The sequence below is a fragment of the Podarcis melisellensis genome, assembly GCF_964234715.1.
Source record: "Podarcis melisellensis genome assembly, chromosome: 10".
Taxonomy (NCBI): domain Eukaryota; kingdom Metazoa; phylum Chordata; class Lepidosauria; order Squamata; family Lacertidae; genus Podarcis; species Podarcis melisellensis.
The window spans coordinates 8,347,239-8,361,821 of NC_138542.1; the positions used below are offsets into that span (position 1 = coordinate 8,347,239).

General features: G+C 45.2%; 1 protein-coding gene and 1 long non-coding RNA gene across 4 annotated transcripts in view; one reads left to right on the plus strand and one right to left on the minus strand.

Moving 5' to 3' along the window:
• Nucleotides 1-4,796, minus strand: part of LAMB1 (laminin subunit beta 1) — a 56,913-nt gene extending 52,117 nt beyond the window's left edge. The window contains exons 1-3 of one of the 3 annotated variants that reach the window (XM_081927605.1): nucleotides 4,775-4,796; nucleotides 4,589-4,687; nucleotides 86-258 (exon numbers count right to left, since the gene is read on the minus strand). In XM_081927605.1, the coding sequence (XP_081783731.1) occupies nucleotides 86-258; nucleotides 4,589-4,625 (210 nt within the window). In that variant the 5' untranslated portion in view covers nucleotides 4,626-4,687; nucleotides 4,775-4,796. Of the gene's footprint in view, nucleotides 1-85; nucleotides 259-823; nucleotides 1,187-1,725; nucleotides 1,802-4,588; nucleotides 4,688-4,774 lie in introns of those variants that run through there. The other 2 variants (XM_081927604.1, XM_081927606.1) reach the window with 2 other exon arrangements.
• Nucleotides 2,715-4,899, plus strand: LOC309379062. The gene is made up of 3 exons (XR_014172333.1): nucleotides 2,715-3,008; nucleotides 4,593-4,710; nucleotides 4,798-4,899. It is a non-coding gene; the product is annotated as an uncharacterized lncRNA (long non-coding RNA).
• Nucleotides 4,900-14,583: the final 9,684 nt, after the last annotated feature.

A 14,583-nucleotide genomic window follows, 5' to 3' on the forward strand; every position in this document is an offset into this window, starting at 1 on the left:
GGACTGTTATGATCAATTGCCCTTCAATTACACTCAACCGAATTCCTCTTTGCTCTGAGACAGTCTTCTTCTGCAAAAAACGTACCTGGAGGTGGCTCACAATGCAGTATGGTTCAGGCTTTTGAAGCCCACATGTGGACGTGACCGTTAGCTTGTCAGCCCGGCCAATCAGCAAGTCTCCTGTGGCTGGATAGCAGCTCCCCTCCGCACATCCGTAGCTGAATTCTGGTTCCTGAGCTACTGCAATGGTCCACAGGCCTAAAAATGGGAAGGAGAACCAAGGGCCAGGAGCAGATCAGCATTTGGAAGAGATGTTTCAGTGGTGTCTGCCATGATTAGCATCACCTTACACACAGGGTAATTGCCAGATAGCAATTTCATAAATGTGTTGATGCTAACAATAGTAAGGGATAGACACTAAACCCTATGTAGTTGTGCCAAATCATTTTCTTGCTGAAGAATAAAGCAATCTCTGTCAATGCTTTTGTGGACTTGCAAGTAAGCAGGCGATAGCCACCGATTCCTGTCCCAGATTAGACTAAAAGCATTCTGGATTCTATGGTTATTTAAGCTGGGCAAGTAGCAAAAAAACAAAACAGATTTATTGAAAATATAGGGGCACATCATCACCACAGGACAAATCACACAACTCTTTCTCATTCCTGTCTGCGGAGAGCTGTGGTTTAGGTTTGTTTATTTTTTTCATTTAGGTTGCCACAAATGGGACACCCAGGTGATGAAAGAGAAATCAAAGTGATTCACCTCACAGTTGAGTGCACCACTGAAAATACTTCAGAAAGTTATTTCAGCAAGATGCACTAACTTGTGAAATGCATCTGTGGTGGAGCATCCAGACCACAATTCCTTCAATTTTCCGTCCATGACACATGCATGTCACCATAAAAATTAAATAGAAAAGGAGCCCAAACACTTATAGGGGGAAATAGTTATCTACCCACTGAGTTATTTGAACTTAGTACAGGATGAGCAAAAGGTGACAAGCATTTGTTATTAACTACCATTTCCCCCTTCAGTTTAAAGCATTCAGTGATACTGGGGGGAAAAAGACAGCAGGCACAATTTTACACTGCCTCCCATTTTTTAACCTAGAAATAAGAACAAAGAAGGCTGTATGACAGAATACCAGTGTAGAAAAATGGTTACAAAAGGGGCAGCCAACCAGGCGCCCTCTGGATTTGTGGACTACAGTTCCCACCAGGATGTTGGGAGTTGTGGCCCAAGGGATCTGGTGGATCCCTCATTAGCTTCCATTGGATTAGTGCGTCAGGCTGGGACTGATGAGACCCCAATTCAAATGTGATGGTAGCTATGAAGCTGACCAGGGTATATCCACATTCAAAGCACTATTATTATTATTGAATTTATATACCGCCCTATACCCAGAGGTATATAACCACAAAATACATAATCAAAATAAAAACAATAACCCTCTCCCCGCAAAAAAAAAGAATCCTGAAAACTGTTGTTTGTTAAGGGTGCTAAAAATGGCAGTTCTGTGAGAAGTTAAACACAAAATTCCCAGGATTCTTTGGGGAAAACCATGACTGTTAAAGTAATATGACTGGTGTGGATGTGACCAAGGGGCCTTAGGCCAGGAATTCTTTCTTCAATCTCGTTTGAAAATTAGAAAGAAGCTTGTATGCCTTGAGCCTTGGATGAACAATGAGATGCACGTGAAATGAATATACTTCTGTGTCAACGTACATAGGGTTCTGTTTTTAGACTGAATCCTAGCCGCTGGCGCAGTTGTACCAAGCTTGCACATGCGCAACCCATAAAGGCTGCAGTCCCAATGAGACTAACTTCTGAGAATCTGTGTGGTTGTTAAAAAACAAACCGAACCTGAACCAGGACCAGGGGGACCAGGGTTCAAATCCCCCTTCAGTCACAAAGCTCACTGGGTGGCCTTGGCGCAGCAGCCATCTCTCTTCCTAACCTGCCCCACCAGTGGCGTAGTGTGTGGGTGCAGGGGGGCCTGCCGCACCGGTCGCAACATCTGGGGGTTAGGGGGCGCAAATCCACGGGTTAGGGGGTGCAAATTACTTGCCTTGCCCCGGGTGCTGACAACCCACGCTACGCCACTGCGCCCCACAAGCAACACACTGGGTGTGAGCCAAAGGGGCGCATAAACAGCACCCTTGAGAGCATGCGCAGAAGGCAAGGGGGCGAGGTGCTTCAACAAACTCCATTCCCAAAGGAACGGTTGCGAAGAGAAGTTTGGCCATCTTTTGCAACACTGTGCGGGGCCAAAACTTGACGCCCCCAAATGGGATCTTCTCCATATTGTGCCCTCTCTGCTCAATGCTGTGTGTGTGTGTGTGTGTGTGTGTGTGTGTGTGTAAGTAAAACCGCCTGCACCATCCTGAATAAGAAATCAGAAATATTTGGCGGGTGCCACGTTTTTGTCCTCGCTCTGGAAACAACATGACCAAAGTCACAGGGTTGTCCTGAAGACGATATGAAGAGCAGGGAAAGAAATATTTGGCGGGTGCCACGTTTTTGTCCTCGCTCTGGAAACAACATGACCAAAGTCACAGGGTTGTCCTGAAGACGATATGAAGAGCAGGGAAAGGCCACCTTGGAGTGGGATAGGAATATAAATATGTTAACTGGAGGGTCGTGAGGCGAAGCGTGCTCCAAAGAGGAGGCCAAGTCTGAAGGCTTCGGAGGGAGCCACGAGGCTGAGGGGGAAGAAGTTCCCGCCAATTTCCCCCTCACGGAGCCGGCGCCATTCCCTCCCCTCCTCGCCCAGCGGCGGAGAACAAGCGGGCAAGGAAAGCCATATGGCGCCAGGCGACGACTCTTCCCAAATCCACGCCGGGCCGCTTCTCCCTCTGGGGAGCTGAGCGCACGCAAAGCAGGAGCGGCGGCGAGGAAGAGCGCGAAGAAGGCGGAGCGGAAAGCCAAGGCCTCTTGGCGCTTAGCTGGGAGCAAGCACGCCGCGGCGGGCCTTGCTTCCGAGTAGACCTGACTAGGAATGCGCTATGGTAGGGTGCGCGCAAGGTTTCTGGAGGCTGAAGCACCACCAGGGCATCATTTCACTTGAGCAGCAGGCGAGGCGCTTGCGTTTCCCCGCGACTCGGGTGTCGCGCCGTTCTCACGAACGCGCCCACCGGCGTCGTCCTCCTCCCTGAGTTCCGCGGGGTTTTGGATCCCCAGGCTTCGCGCTAGTCTACACGGATGCAAGCTAGCCGAGCAAGCTGATGCTCAAGGAACGGGAGCCAATTTGCTTTCAATGGGGTTTACAGCCTGGGATGTATAGGAATCGCGGCATAAACCGGGTTGGGTTTCTCTCACAGAACAAAATCAAAATATAAAACCACAAAATGCATAATCAAAATAAAAACAACTGGGGGCTTTTCTGCACTCCCCAGACGTGTGGATCTGTCTCTATCAGCGTGTCCGTTGGGGTTGTGGGGATTCATTTAAAGGTCTGAGTTTGCCTGAATTGTTCACAGGCTACTTTAAAAATAGGTTCTTAGCATCTAAGAGTGGGCTATGAGTCACTGCGAAAATGCAAGCCAAAAATCGTGCCATAATACGGTATTAACTTATGTAAAGCGCAGTCCGATGCCCGTTTACTCGGAAGTAAATGCCACTGTGTTTGATGGGACTTGCACCATGAAAAATGCGCACAGGATCAAAGCCTTATACAGTGCCATCCTATGGGAAGTAAGCCTTAGCGCAGGCACCCCCAAACTCGGCCCTCCAGATGTTTTGGGACTACAACTCCCATCATCCCTAACCAGTGGTCATGGATGATGGGAATTGTAGTCCCAAAACACCTGGAGGGCCGAGTTTGGGGGTGCCTGCCCTAGTGGATTCAATGAGACTTACTCCCAGGTGGGAGTTGGAACTTCAGACTTCCATCCTGAGCCAATTTGCAGCCTCATCCTATGCAGGTTTACACGGAAGTAAACCCACGAGGTTCCGTAAAACGTACTCCCACGTGCATTCCTGCATTGCAGGGGGGGGGGGGTTGGACTACATGACCCTTAGGGTCTCTTCCAACTCTCCAACTCTACGATTGCCAGCCGATCCCACGCGCACTTCCTCGAAAGTCAGTCTGGCTTGCTCCCATGTAAGTGGGCGCAGGATTGCAGCCTTAGCCATGCAAATGCCCCAACTTCCAGCGCATCCTTACAGCTTGCAAGGAACTTTAGGAGGAAACAGCCCGCTTGATCGTTCATAAGACATGAGTAACATAAGGGCGGATGTAGCTAGAAAACCGGTCTATGCCCGCAATGAGCTTGCAATCTCTAGGGAGAGGAAGGGGAAGAGATAAGGGTAGTCATAAACGAGAGGAGGGTGGTGGTGGTTAAATTGCAACAAGGGAGTTTTCTAAGTACTTGGGCAAATGCCATCGCTTGCAAAAGTTCGTGCTGCAGCCCCTTTTGTTGCTGCCGCACATCTGAAATTTGTTAAAACGGGATGGTTTGAATGAAAAACAAAAGTTCTGCTCCGGGACTAACAAAGTTCTTCTCAGCTTGGGGAACAGGGAATACACACCGACCGCTTAAAACAAGAAGGCAGTTCATAACAACATTAAACAACCATGTTTAATTACCTAGGAAACAGCAAAGATGCACCTGGAGAAGCCCCATCTCATTACTTCTGCCAGGAAAGAAAAGAGGACAAAACAGCCACCCGGATTTCACCTTTCTTTCTGCAAAAGGGAGAGGAAAAAGAGTAAGTTGCAGGGTTTTTATCTCCCACAGCAAAGGCAGCAAGGCATGCAGTTTTATCTCCTTACCCTTTTCTGCTCCTTCCTTCCAGCCGGGATGCAAATCTGACACTGGGAGAAAGGAATCTCCGCTTGCCCCTAGAGAGAGGGAGGCTCCACTACGCAGGCGCTAGAGGGAGGGTCGGCGAGGCTGCAATCCGGGCAGGGCAACTTTAGGGAGAGCTCCTGCAAAGAGACCCTCGAGGGTTGCACAGGAACTTCTGTCCTTTGTCTCCGCGCCGAAGCACCATTATGACAGTTGTTTACTTTACAGTCGGGCAAAGAGCTTAGCGCCTTCAGGTTATTTCTGCTGCAAATATTTAGACTTGACTTTGGTATGCTCAGCGGTTCCTTCATAGCTAAAACAGAGGACCTCCAGAACTCTAGAAGGCAATGAGAGTTTTGGGTTATCAGTTAGAGTGTGGGAGCACGACTTAGGAGGACCAGGTTTCAAATTCCCACTCACTTGGCGACCCTGGGTCAATTGCTGCTCTCCGCCTAACCTACCTCACAGGCAAAACAAAATAAAAAAATTCCTTCCAGTAGCACCTTAAAGACCAGCTAAGTTAGTTCTTGGTATGAGCTTTCGTGTGCATGATATCTGAAGAAGTGTGCATGCACACGAAAGCTCATACCAAGAACTAACTTAGTTGGTCTTTAAGGTGCTACTGGAAGGAATTTTTTTATTTTGTTTTGACTATGGCAGACCAGCACGGCTACCTATCTGTAACTACCTCACAGGGATGCTGTGAAGAAATGAAATACTAGTCACAAAACATCTGGATTTACTTGGATCGAATATGATTTTGTATTCCACACCGACTGGGACCTAGAAGCATTTTAAAATGTTAACAATTCCATCAGAAATTTCCTTAAACGATGCAGTTTCAATCCCTGATTCCCACCCCTCAAAAAAACCTCTGTGTTAGTAGTAGTTTACCGATACAGTGGTACCTTGGGTTAAGTACTTAATTCGTTCTGGAGGTCCATACTTAACCTGAAACTGTTCTTAACCTGAAGCACCACTCTAGCTAATGGGGCCTCCTGCTGCTGCCGCGCTGCCAGAGCACGATTTCTGTTCTCATCCTGAAGCGAAGTTCTTAACCTGAAGCACTATTTCTGGGTTAGCGGAGTCTGTAACCTGAAGCGTATGTAACCTGAGGTACCACTGTATAAGTGAAACAAGCTGTTTCCTCTTACCAAATATATGTGAAAGCTATTGATAGACAAAATGTTTTGGGTTTCATGTAAGTCATAGTTATCTATAGTAACTATCAATGGCAGGGGTGAGTAGGTCTACTGGTGATCTACTGGTAGATCTCTGGGTGATTTGAAGTAGACAAGCAAGGATTTTTCACCCTGCTTAACAAAGGCAACAACAAAACAAACCCTTATCTCAAGTTACATTGGTGATTTGAAGACCAGGCATGGGGAAAATGAATGATGTAACAAAGAGTGGATTTTTGTGTGGAAGAATTGGAAACTTGCTATTCAGTTTACTTCTGGTACTCAGAACCAGTTCCCAGGCTCAGAATTCTTTTATTCTAAATGTTTTGCTCCTGGATCTGGTTGGTGGAACTCAGGGTTCTAGTAAAAGGCAATGTTGCTCCTGTAAGGCTGAAGTCTAGCTACCCCCTGAGGTATGTTAGAAGTGACAATAACTCACAGCACTAACCTACCCATCTTTACTCAACAGTAAGTCCCACTGAGTTCAATGGGGCTTACTTCCAGGTGTGTATGGGGTTGTAGCCTGAGTATACTTATTACCTCCTATGTACTTCATGTCAAGTCTGTAACGAACTGCAGAGTTTTGGGTTCCAATATCATGCCATCCATGTTTTGTTTTGTTTTGTTTTTTGACATCCAACCTGAAGAAGTTCTGAAGACTGACATTTTAACTGGTCCTTATAAAATATATTTCTCTATGTTGTCCTGAAGGTTTGAGTTTTTTTAACTTTTCATTCACAATTAGTTTGGGCCAAATTGATGATGAAGTAGAGCATCTGTTGCATTGATTGAATGGCTTGGTCTCTGAGGACTATAGGTTGTTGTTTTTTAAAATCACAGGGTGCTTTGTAGAATTATGTGCAACATTGACCTTACCATCTGTAGGCAATAAGCTGAAGGTTTATGATCTGTTCTGTGTTTGTCACAGGCAGTATTGTGGATTATTGGGTTGATGTGTGGGGTGCTGAGGTAGGAAAGGCATGAGATTCTAGTATTCTAGTCCTGTCCAGCACAAAAATTCCATAATGTGTTGTAGCTAATACCTTTATCTTGAATACATGGCAGATTATCTAATCAAGAATAAGGTGTATTTCGACAAATTAGTTGATAACGCAGCCCTTGTATCTACTTGTCAGTAGAAACCTACCTTTTTCTACAGCCTTCAATTGATTTAAACTGTATTTTCCACATTCAGAACTGTGCCCCAGTAATTTCCATGCAAGCACAAATGACAAAAAAGTCTGAAAGGTGCATTTAATGTTCCAAATGCTATATTACTGGGGAAATACCTTTATTATGCCAACCAAAATATAATACAAAGGTATTGCCCTATTATGGTCTTTAGCATCTTGCTTATGGGTCAACACATCTACCTTCACTCTGTGTGTGACTTTTAATGCTGTTTGGGAAAAACAACCTGGGACACAGGTCCCATAAATCTACTGATATGGCCACTTACCTGGTGTGTACTCCTTATTAAAGCTTTAACTGATGATTGTTCTGATCAATATCTTGAAATTTGCAACCCTACCATTTTTGTAACCACAGTTTAGGCAATGTGTGAGCTTGAGGACTTGCCAAGATCTTGCTTAGAAAACCTGATTTAGCATCTCTTCCCGCCCCCGCCCCCCTTCTGCCCATGGCAAGAGAATGCAACAACCCCCCCACCCCATCCCAAACACTGGGAGATGGGTCTGCCTGTTGGATACAGTTTATGTCCTGGATATGTTTATAGCCTGGGGGGAAGGGCAGCCACCCACTGATTAGGCCACCCACATTTGAGAGAGGTGAGTCATGAGGAAAGGGCTGGAGGCTCTTCAAACTCACAGGGAGCCAAGGCTACTTAACCCTTTAAGTCAGGGCTTCCCAAACTGGTCCACAACCACTGAGTTCAATTCAGGTGGTCCCTGGGTGTGCCTGTGAACAACTGAATCTGGGGCTTCTCCGGGACAGGCTGGAAACAATTTGAAAGGGTTGTGAAGAGGATTAAAAGCAGCAAACACGTTATGTTTTATTGTACAGGCAACAATCATTTCATGCTTGTCCAATAAAGGTAAAGGGACCCCTGACCATTAGGTCCAGTCGTGAACGACTCTGGGGTTGCGGCGCTCATCTCGCTTTATTGGCCAAGGGAGCCAGCATACAGCTTCCGGGTCATGTGGCCAGCATGACTAAGCTGCTTCTGGCGAACCAGAGCAGCGCACATAAACGCCGTTTACCTTCCCGCCGGAGTGGTACCTATTTGTCTACTTGCACTTTGATGTGCTTTCGAACTGCTAGGTTGGCAGGAGCAGGGACCAAGCAACGGGAGCTCACCCCGTTGCAGGGATTCGAACCACCGACGTTCCGATCGGCAAGTCCTAGGCTCTGTGGTTTAACCCACAGCACCACCCGCAATTGTGAGAGACATGTACATGTACATGTGAACAGGATCCAGAGACTGGATGGCCATTTGTCATGGAAGCTTTAGTTGAGATTCCTGCATTTGAAGGGTGTTGGACTAGAGATGACGCTTGAGGTCCCTTCTGACTCTACAATTCTATGATTCTATACTTGGGAGTAAGTCCCATTGACTACAATGAGGCCTTCTCGGTAAACTTGCATAGGGTTGCAGCATTAGAGTATGATTTAGCACAGAGGATCTTTTTTAAAAATGTACTGGAATTCTCATACACCACTCACTGTTTGCATCTGATGACTTGTCACTCAGTCAAAATACAGTGGTGCCCCGCAAGACGAATGCCTTGCAAGACGAAAAACCCGCTAGACGAACGGGTTTTCCGTTTTTCGATGCTCTTCGCAAGACGAATTTCCCTATGGGCTTGCTTCGCAAGACGAAAACGTCTTGCGAGTCTTGTGATCCCCCCCCCCTTTTCTAAGCTGCTAAGCCGCTAATAGCCTTTTAGCTGCTAAACCTTTAATAGCCGCTAAGCCGCTAATAGGGTTGCTTCGCAAGACGAAAAAACCGCTAGACGAAGAGACTCGTGGAACGGATTATTTTCGTCTTGCGAGGCACCACTGTATGTGAACTGCTGCTAGGAAAAAACACTTTTATTTGATTCTGTAAATACACAGTGATACAAGAAGTCAGTGTCTATACAGTGGTACCTCGGGTTAAGTACTTAATTCGTTCCGGAGGTCCGTTCTTAACCTGAAACTGTTCTTAACCTGAAGCACCACTTTAGCTAATGGCGCCTCCTGTTGCTGCTGTGCGATTTCTGTTCTCATCCTGAAGCAAAGTTCTTAACCCGAGGAACTATTTCTGGGTTAGTGGAGTCTGTAACCTGAAGCGTATGTAATCCGAGGTACCACTGTATATCCAGACTATAAAAATAAATTTGATAAAATTATGAATTAGAAGTATAAATGGGGTTAGAAACATTTCTAATGGTGAGAGAACAGCCTCATTTTGTCTCACATCTAGCCTAACTGAGGCTTTATTTGCACACAGAGCAGCTAGGGTGGAAAACATGTGTCTGGACAATGCTACTTCAGATTGCAGTCACATGGGTGACACATGGTGCTTTAAGATTTGAAATCACACTGTTTCAGACTCCCTATCTTTAAAACCCCAACTGAGACATAGTTGTACGAGGCCCACCAACTGGAGTCTGTCACAACCATCAATATCTTTCTCGCATAGTTTGCATATTAGTCCACAGATAAGAGTTGCTATGATGCATGGAGCAACATGTCAAGCCAATAAAGTTGCAGCTAGCTTAGTACGTACAGCAGCTCTGTGTATGCAGCTTCCAGAGTCTGCAGAAAAAGTAAAAGTCTTGTGGCACATTAAAAACTAGAAGAAGAACTAGCTTCTGTGGACGGCAGTGCAGTTGGTCAGATGATTTGATGAAGTAGGCTGTAGAAAAACAAAAATTTTTTTGTTTTTAAGATACGGCATAAATGTTAGCACACAGAGTCTATTTTCGCAAAACTACACACTGTTATCACTAATTGGGTTCACAAAATTAGGCAACTGCTGTAAAGATTGCTGGACAAAACATAGAAATCAGCCTTATATGCAGTCGGAGGCCCTCTAGTCCAGTCAGTATGGCCTACACACCAGTGATGGAGAAGCTCCGGCTTCCCAGATGTTGTGGAACTACAACCCCCATCAGCCCTAACTCTTGTCCATGCTTGTTGAGGCTGCTGAGAGGTCAAATGCCATAACAACTGAAGGACCACAGCTTACGTCTCCTTGATCAATGCCAACTGGCAGTGGCTATCCAAGGTGTCAGGCGAAATTCTCTCTCTGCCCTGCCTGGAGATGTCAGGGATTGAACTTGTTAACGGAGGAACTTGTTAACGGAGGGCTCCCTTGGACAACAAGACAAAGGGAGCAACCAGGACAATTTGGAGCAAAACAGCAGCCTGTAGGTTTGGCCTTTATTGAAAACTGCCGCGACAGGACTCCCACCCACAACAAGATGAAGCAAGACGGAAGTCCCAAACAAAAGAAGACCCCAACTTTTATTAGCTACTAATCCCCCAAGCTACACCCCTAGAACTACATCACAACTACATCATTGACACATCACAAAAAGGAGGGGTTGAGGGAGCGGTTGTGGAAGCAACCTGAGTATCTTGTCACCTGGCTGGTTCCTCCTTTCCCCCTCCCCATGAGTCATTTCCAGAGGACAAAGGGGAGTTGGTAGTTTCCTGCCCCCAGAGGAAAGATCTGATCATTGTCCTTTGTTCCAGTCCGTGTTGGATCCACTTCCATATGCAAGTCTGTTGTGTCCTTGATGGTCTTCTGTCTGGGACCATCAAGCTGGTACGGTTAAGGGATTATGGCCATCCTGTATCAAACCATCCCCCTTTGAGAGTCCTTCCTTCATGGAGCAAAAGAAAAGTGGACCGGTGTAAATCCGATGTACAGTTGATTTACTATGAATTTATAACAGAAACGTCCCGTATGTCGTGTGTGTGTTTTGTGTTTGTACAAACTGAATGATTTGGGGGGGGGGGGTCCTGCAACAAACTTGGAACCTTTTGCTGCAAAGCATATGCTCTGGCGCTGAGCACCATCCCAATAATTTATACGTAAACACCAGTGACAAAGGAAAGCTTGAAAAATACTCCGAATAATGCTGCCCGGGACAAATATGGCAGCTGGTTTGTCACAGGTAGCGGAGAGATTTAGATGTTGAGGTGGTTTAGGGGGGACATCGAGCCACTTCTGAATACCCAAACATTCATGTTTTAGAGATCTGAATGTAAACACAAGCTGCCGTGAACAGCGTTGCTGGAAATCCTTCCAGAGTATTGCGCATGTTTTCTTCTTTTCCCTGCACTTTGCGTGGGGGCAGGAGGAGACGTGATTGGGAGAGGGAATTTATTATTGCAATGTTTAAAAGTTCTTGCTGCCTCATCAATCAATCTGGGAACGGCATTGCGGGGTAGGGTGAGGGGTAGGAGTGGGGTCTAGCAAACCACTCCTCAACTTTTCCTCCCACTCCCCTGACCTAATTATTAAGCTCCCCAGGCTCCAGAAAGAGGCATATGGGTTTAATCATTAGGCAGCGAGGTTAGGGTATTACCGAGGGAAAAGTGGTCCGCTGGTAAATAAATGTTGGTAAGTAAAGCGTTATGCAAGATGAAAGCATTCCCCTCCTGCTGTGACTATTGAGGCTTTCTGGAAATTAAGAGGGAGGGGAAAGATTTATAATTGAGAAAATAATAAATGTAGGTTGTGAATTCTGAGAGTTATTGCGTGTGAAAGAACTCCCAAGATAGCTGACACCAGGTGTTTAAAATACAGTCCAGGAGGTCTCAAAAGCATTAGGTCACCTGGAAGGGCATGAGAATGTTTTATAGAACAAAGCTTGCAGTCAGTCTCACACACACACACACACACACACACACACACACACACACACACACACACACAAACCACACAGACACACGTACGTACGTGTACGTACCTTGGCTTATCCAGACAATCTGTTCAAAGTGTGGCTTCTGAAGGATAATTCAGAAAGCCCTAATTATTATTTTTTTATTAAAGTTTTTCTTGTTTTACAGAGGTATGTGGAATGTCTCTCGTATTTTTTCCATGTAACATTTTTACAAACTAAGCATCTTGCAAGACAACAATGCCCATTTACAGCACAAAGCACTCATAAGCCACCTACTTTCAGCAGCCAGAAACACCATAACCAGACACTGGAGAGACCTGTCAGGAGTAAGCATGGACTAATGGTACCAAATAGTATGGGAAACAGCCCTACTAGAAAAATTAACCAATACAGTAGTACCTCGGGTTACATACGCTTCAGGTTACAGACTCCGCTTACCTCGAGTTAAGAACTTTGCTTCAGGATGAGAACAGAAATCGTGCTCCGGTGGCGCAGCAGCAGCAGGAGGCCCCATTAGCTAAAGTGGTGCTTCAGGTTAGGAACTGTTTCAGGTTAAGCACGGACCTCCGGAACGAATTAAGTACTTAACCCAAGGTACCACTGTAAACTGAAACTGGCATGGGGACAAACAGAAGAAGACGCCTTTATGGCTCCCCTTTTCACAGCCCAACAAGACAATGACAATAATCCACCAACAGCATACAAATCAATATGGCTAACCTGATCCAGAAAGCCCTAATTTTTTTTTTTTTTATAAAATATTTATTAAGATTTTTAAAGAAAAAAGAAAAAAGTACATTAATAATAAACAGTATTTTTTCGCTTTAACAAAGTTTCCTGTCATCTTTGAACTTCCTCACGCCTCCCGCTCCCATTTACGTCATTAATAAGTTTTTGTCAAGCAAATTATCATCTTATTTCCAACTTATATACCAATAAAATACGTTAAAATAATTGTCCTTCAACTTTGTTTCTCTTAATCTCTCTTATCATCATTTCCTGATCTATTTTAGTGATGGCCAATTGTTTATAACCAAGCATCTTTCTTAACATTCCATTAAATCACAATATTTTTGTAAATAAGTCTTAAATTTCTTCCAGTCCTCTTCCATCCTTTCTTCTCCCAGGTCTCGGATTCTGCCGGTCATCTCCGCCAGCTGCATATAGTCCATCAGTTGCATCTGCCATTCTTCCAGTGTGGGTAGATCTTGAGTTTTCCAGTTCTTGGCAAGTAATATCCTTGCTGCTGTTGTCGCATACATGAAAAATGTTCTGTCTTTCTTTAACACCTTCTGGTCGACAATGCCCAGGAGGAAGGCCTCTGGTTTCTTAGTGAAGGTATACTTAAATACCTTTTTCAGCTCATTATATATCATTTCCCAGAAGGCCTTCACCTTAGGGCAGGTCCACCAGAGGTGGTAAAATGTTCCTTCATTTTCCTTACATTTCCAGCATTTGTTATCTGACGAATGGTATATTTTGGCAAGTTTAACTGGGGTCATGTACCATCTGTATATCATTTTCATTACATTTTCTTTCAAAGCATTACATGCGGTAAAATTCAACCCAGTGGTCCACAACCTTTCCCAATCCTCAAACATAATGTTATGCCCAATGTCCTGTGCCCATTTTATCATAGCCGACTTAACCATTTCGTCTTGTGTATTCCATTTCAACAGCAAGTTATACATTCCAGAAAGCCCTAATTTAAAGGCAAAATATCCCATCTGCACTTACTGAAAGAAGAAAAGGGCTTTGGATCCAACCAGCTCACAGCCTTGCTTCCGAGGAGAGGAGAGGCAGATAGCCAGGCTGTTGTTTGCGCTCTCTTTAACAAGGCGATCTCAAGAAAGAGAGGACTTGACCTGTGGAGGAAAACTGCAGGGAAACGGAAGGAAACTGATTGTGAGGGAATGAATCAGTGGTGAAAATGGCCTATGTGCCCCAAGGTAAAGTCTGAACATACAGGTGAAAGTGAGCCAGAACATTCCTACATTTTGAGACCAACCTGTTTTCGCTCTTATATTGCCTCTTTGCAGGTTCATAACTCGTATTAGCCACAGAATATGGTAGGAGTATGGCAAGGAAGGAATAGTCATCATCATCATCACTGCTGCTACTATCAAAAAAGTACATTGCACTTGAATAAATAGAAGGCACTCCAGATTGCAGTGGCCCTATTTAAGAGTTAGGGTTATAATATAACTGTAAAAATATACAGTGGTACCTCTGGTTAGGAACTTAATTCGTTCCGGAGGTCCATTCTTAACTGGAAACTGTTCTTCACCTGAGGTACCACTTTAACTAATGGGGCCTCCTGCTGCCGCTGCACCGCCGCTGCACGATTTCTGTTCTCATCCTGAAGTAAAGTTCTCAACCCGAGGTACTACTTCTGGATTAGCGGAGTCTGTAACCTGAAGTGTTTGTAACCCAAAGCGTTTGTAACCCGAGGTACCACTACTATACTTGGAATGCATTCCATCTCTGTCTTCCTCTCGTTTATTTCCAGAAAGTAACACTCTAATTTTTCTTGTTTCATCGGCTGGGATATTAAGGGACGTGGGTAGTGCTGTGGTCTAAACCACTGAGCCTAGGGATTGATGATTGGAAGGTCAGCGGTTCGAATCCCAGCGACGGGGTGAGCTCCCGTTGTTCAGTCCCAGCTCCTGCCAACCTAGCAGTTCGAAAACACATCAAAGTGCAAGTAGATAAATAGGTACCACTCTGGCGGGAAGGTAAACGTTTCTGTGCACT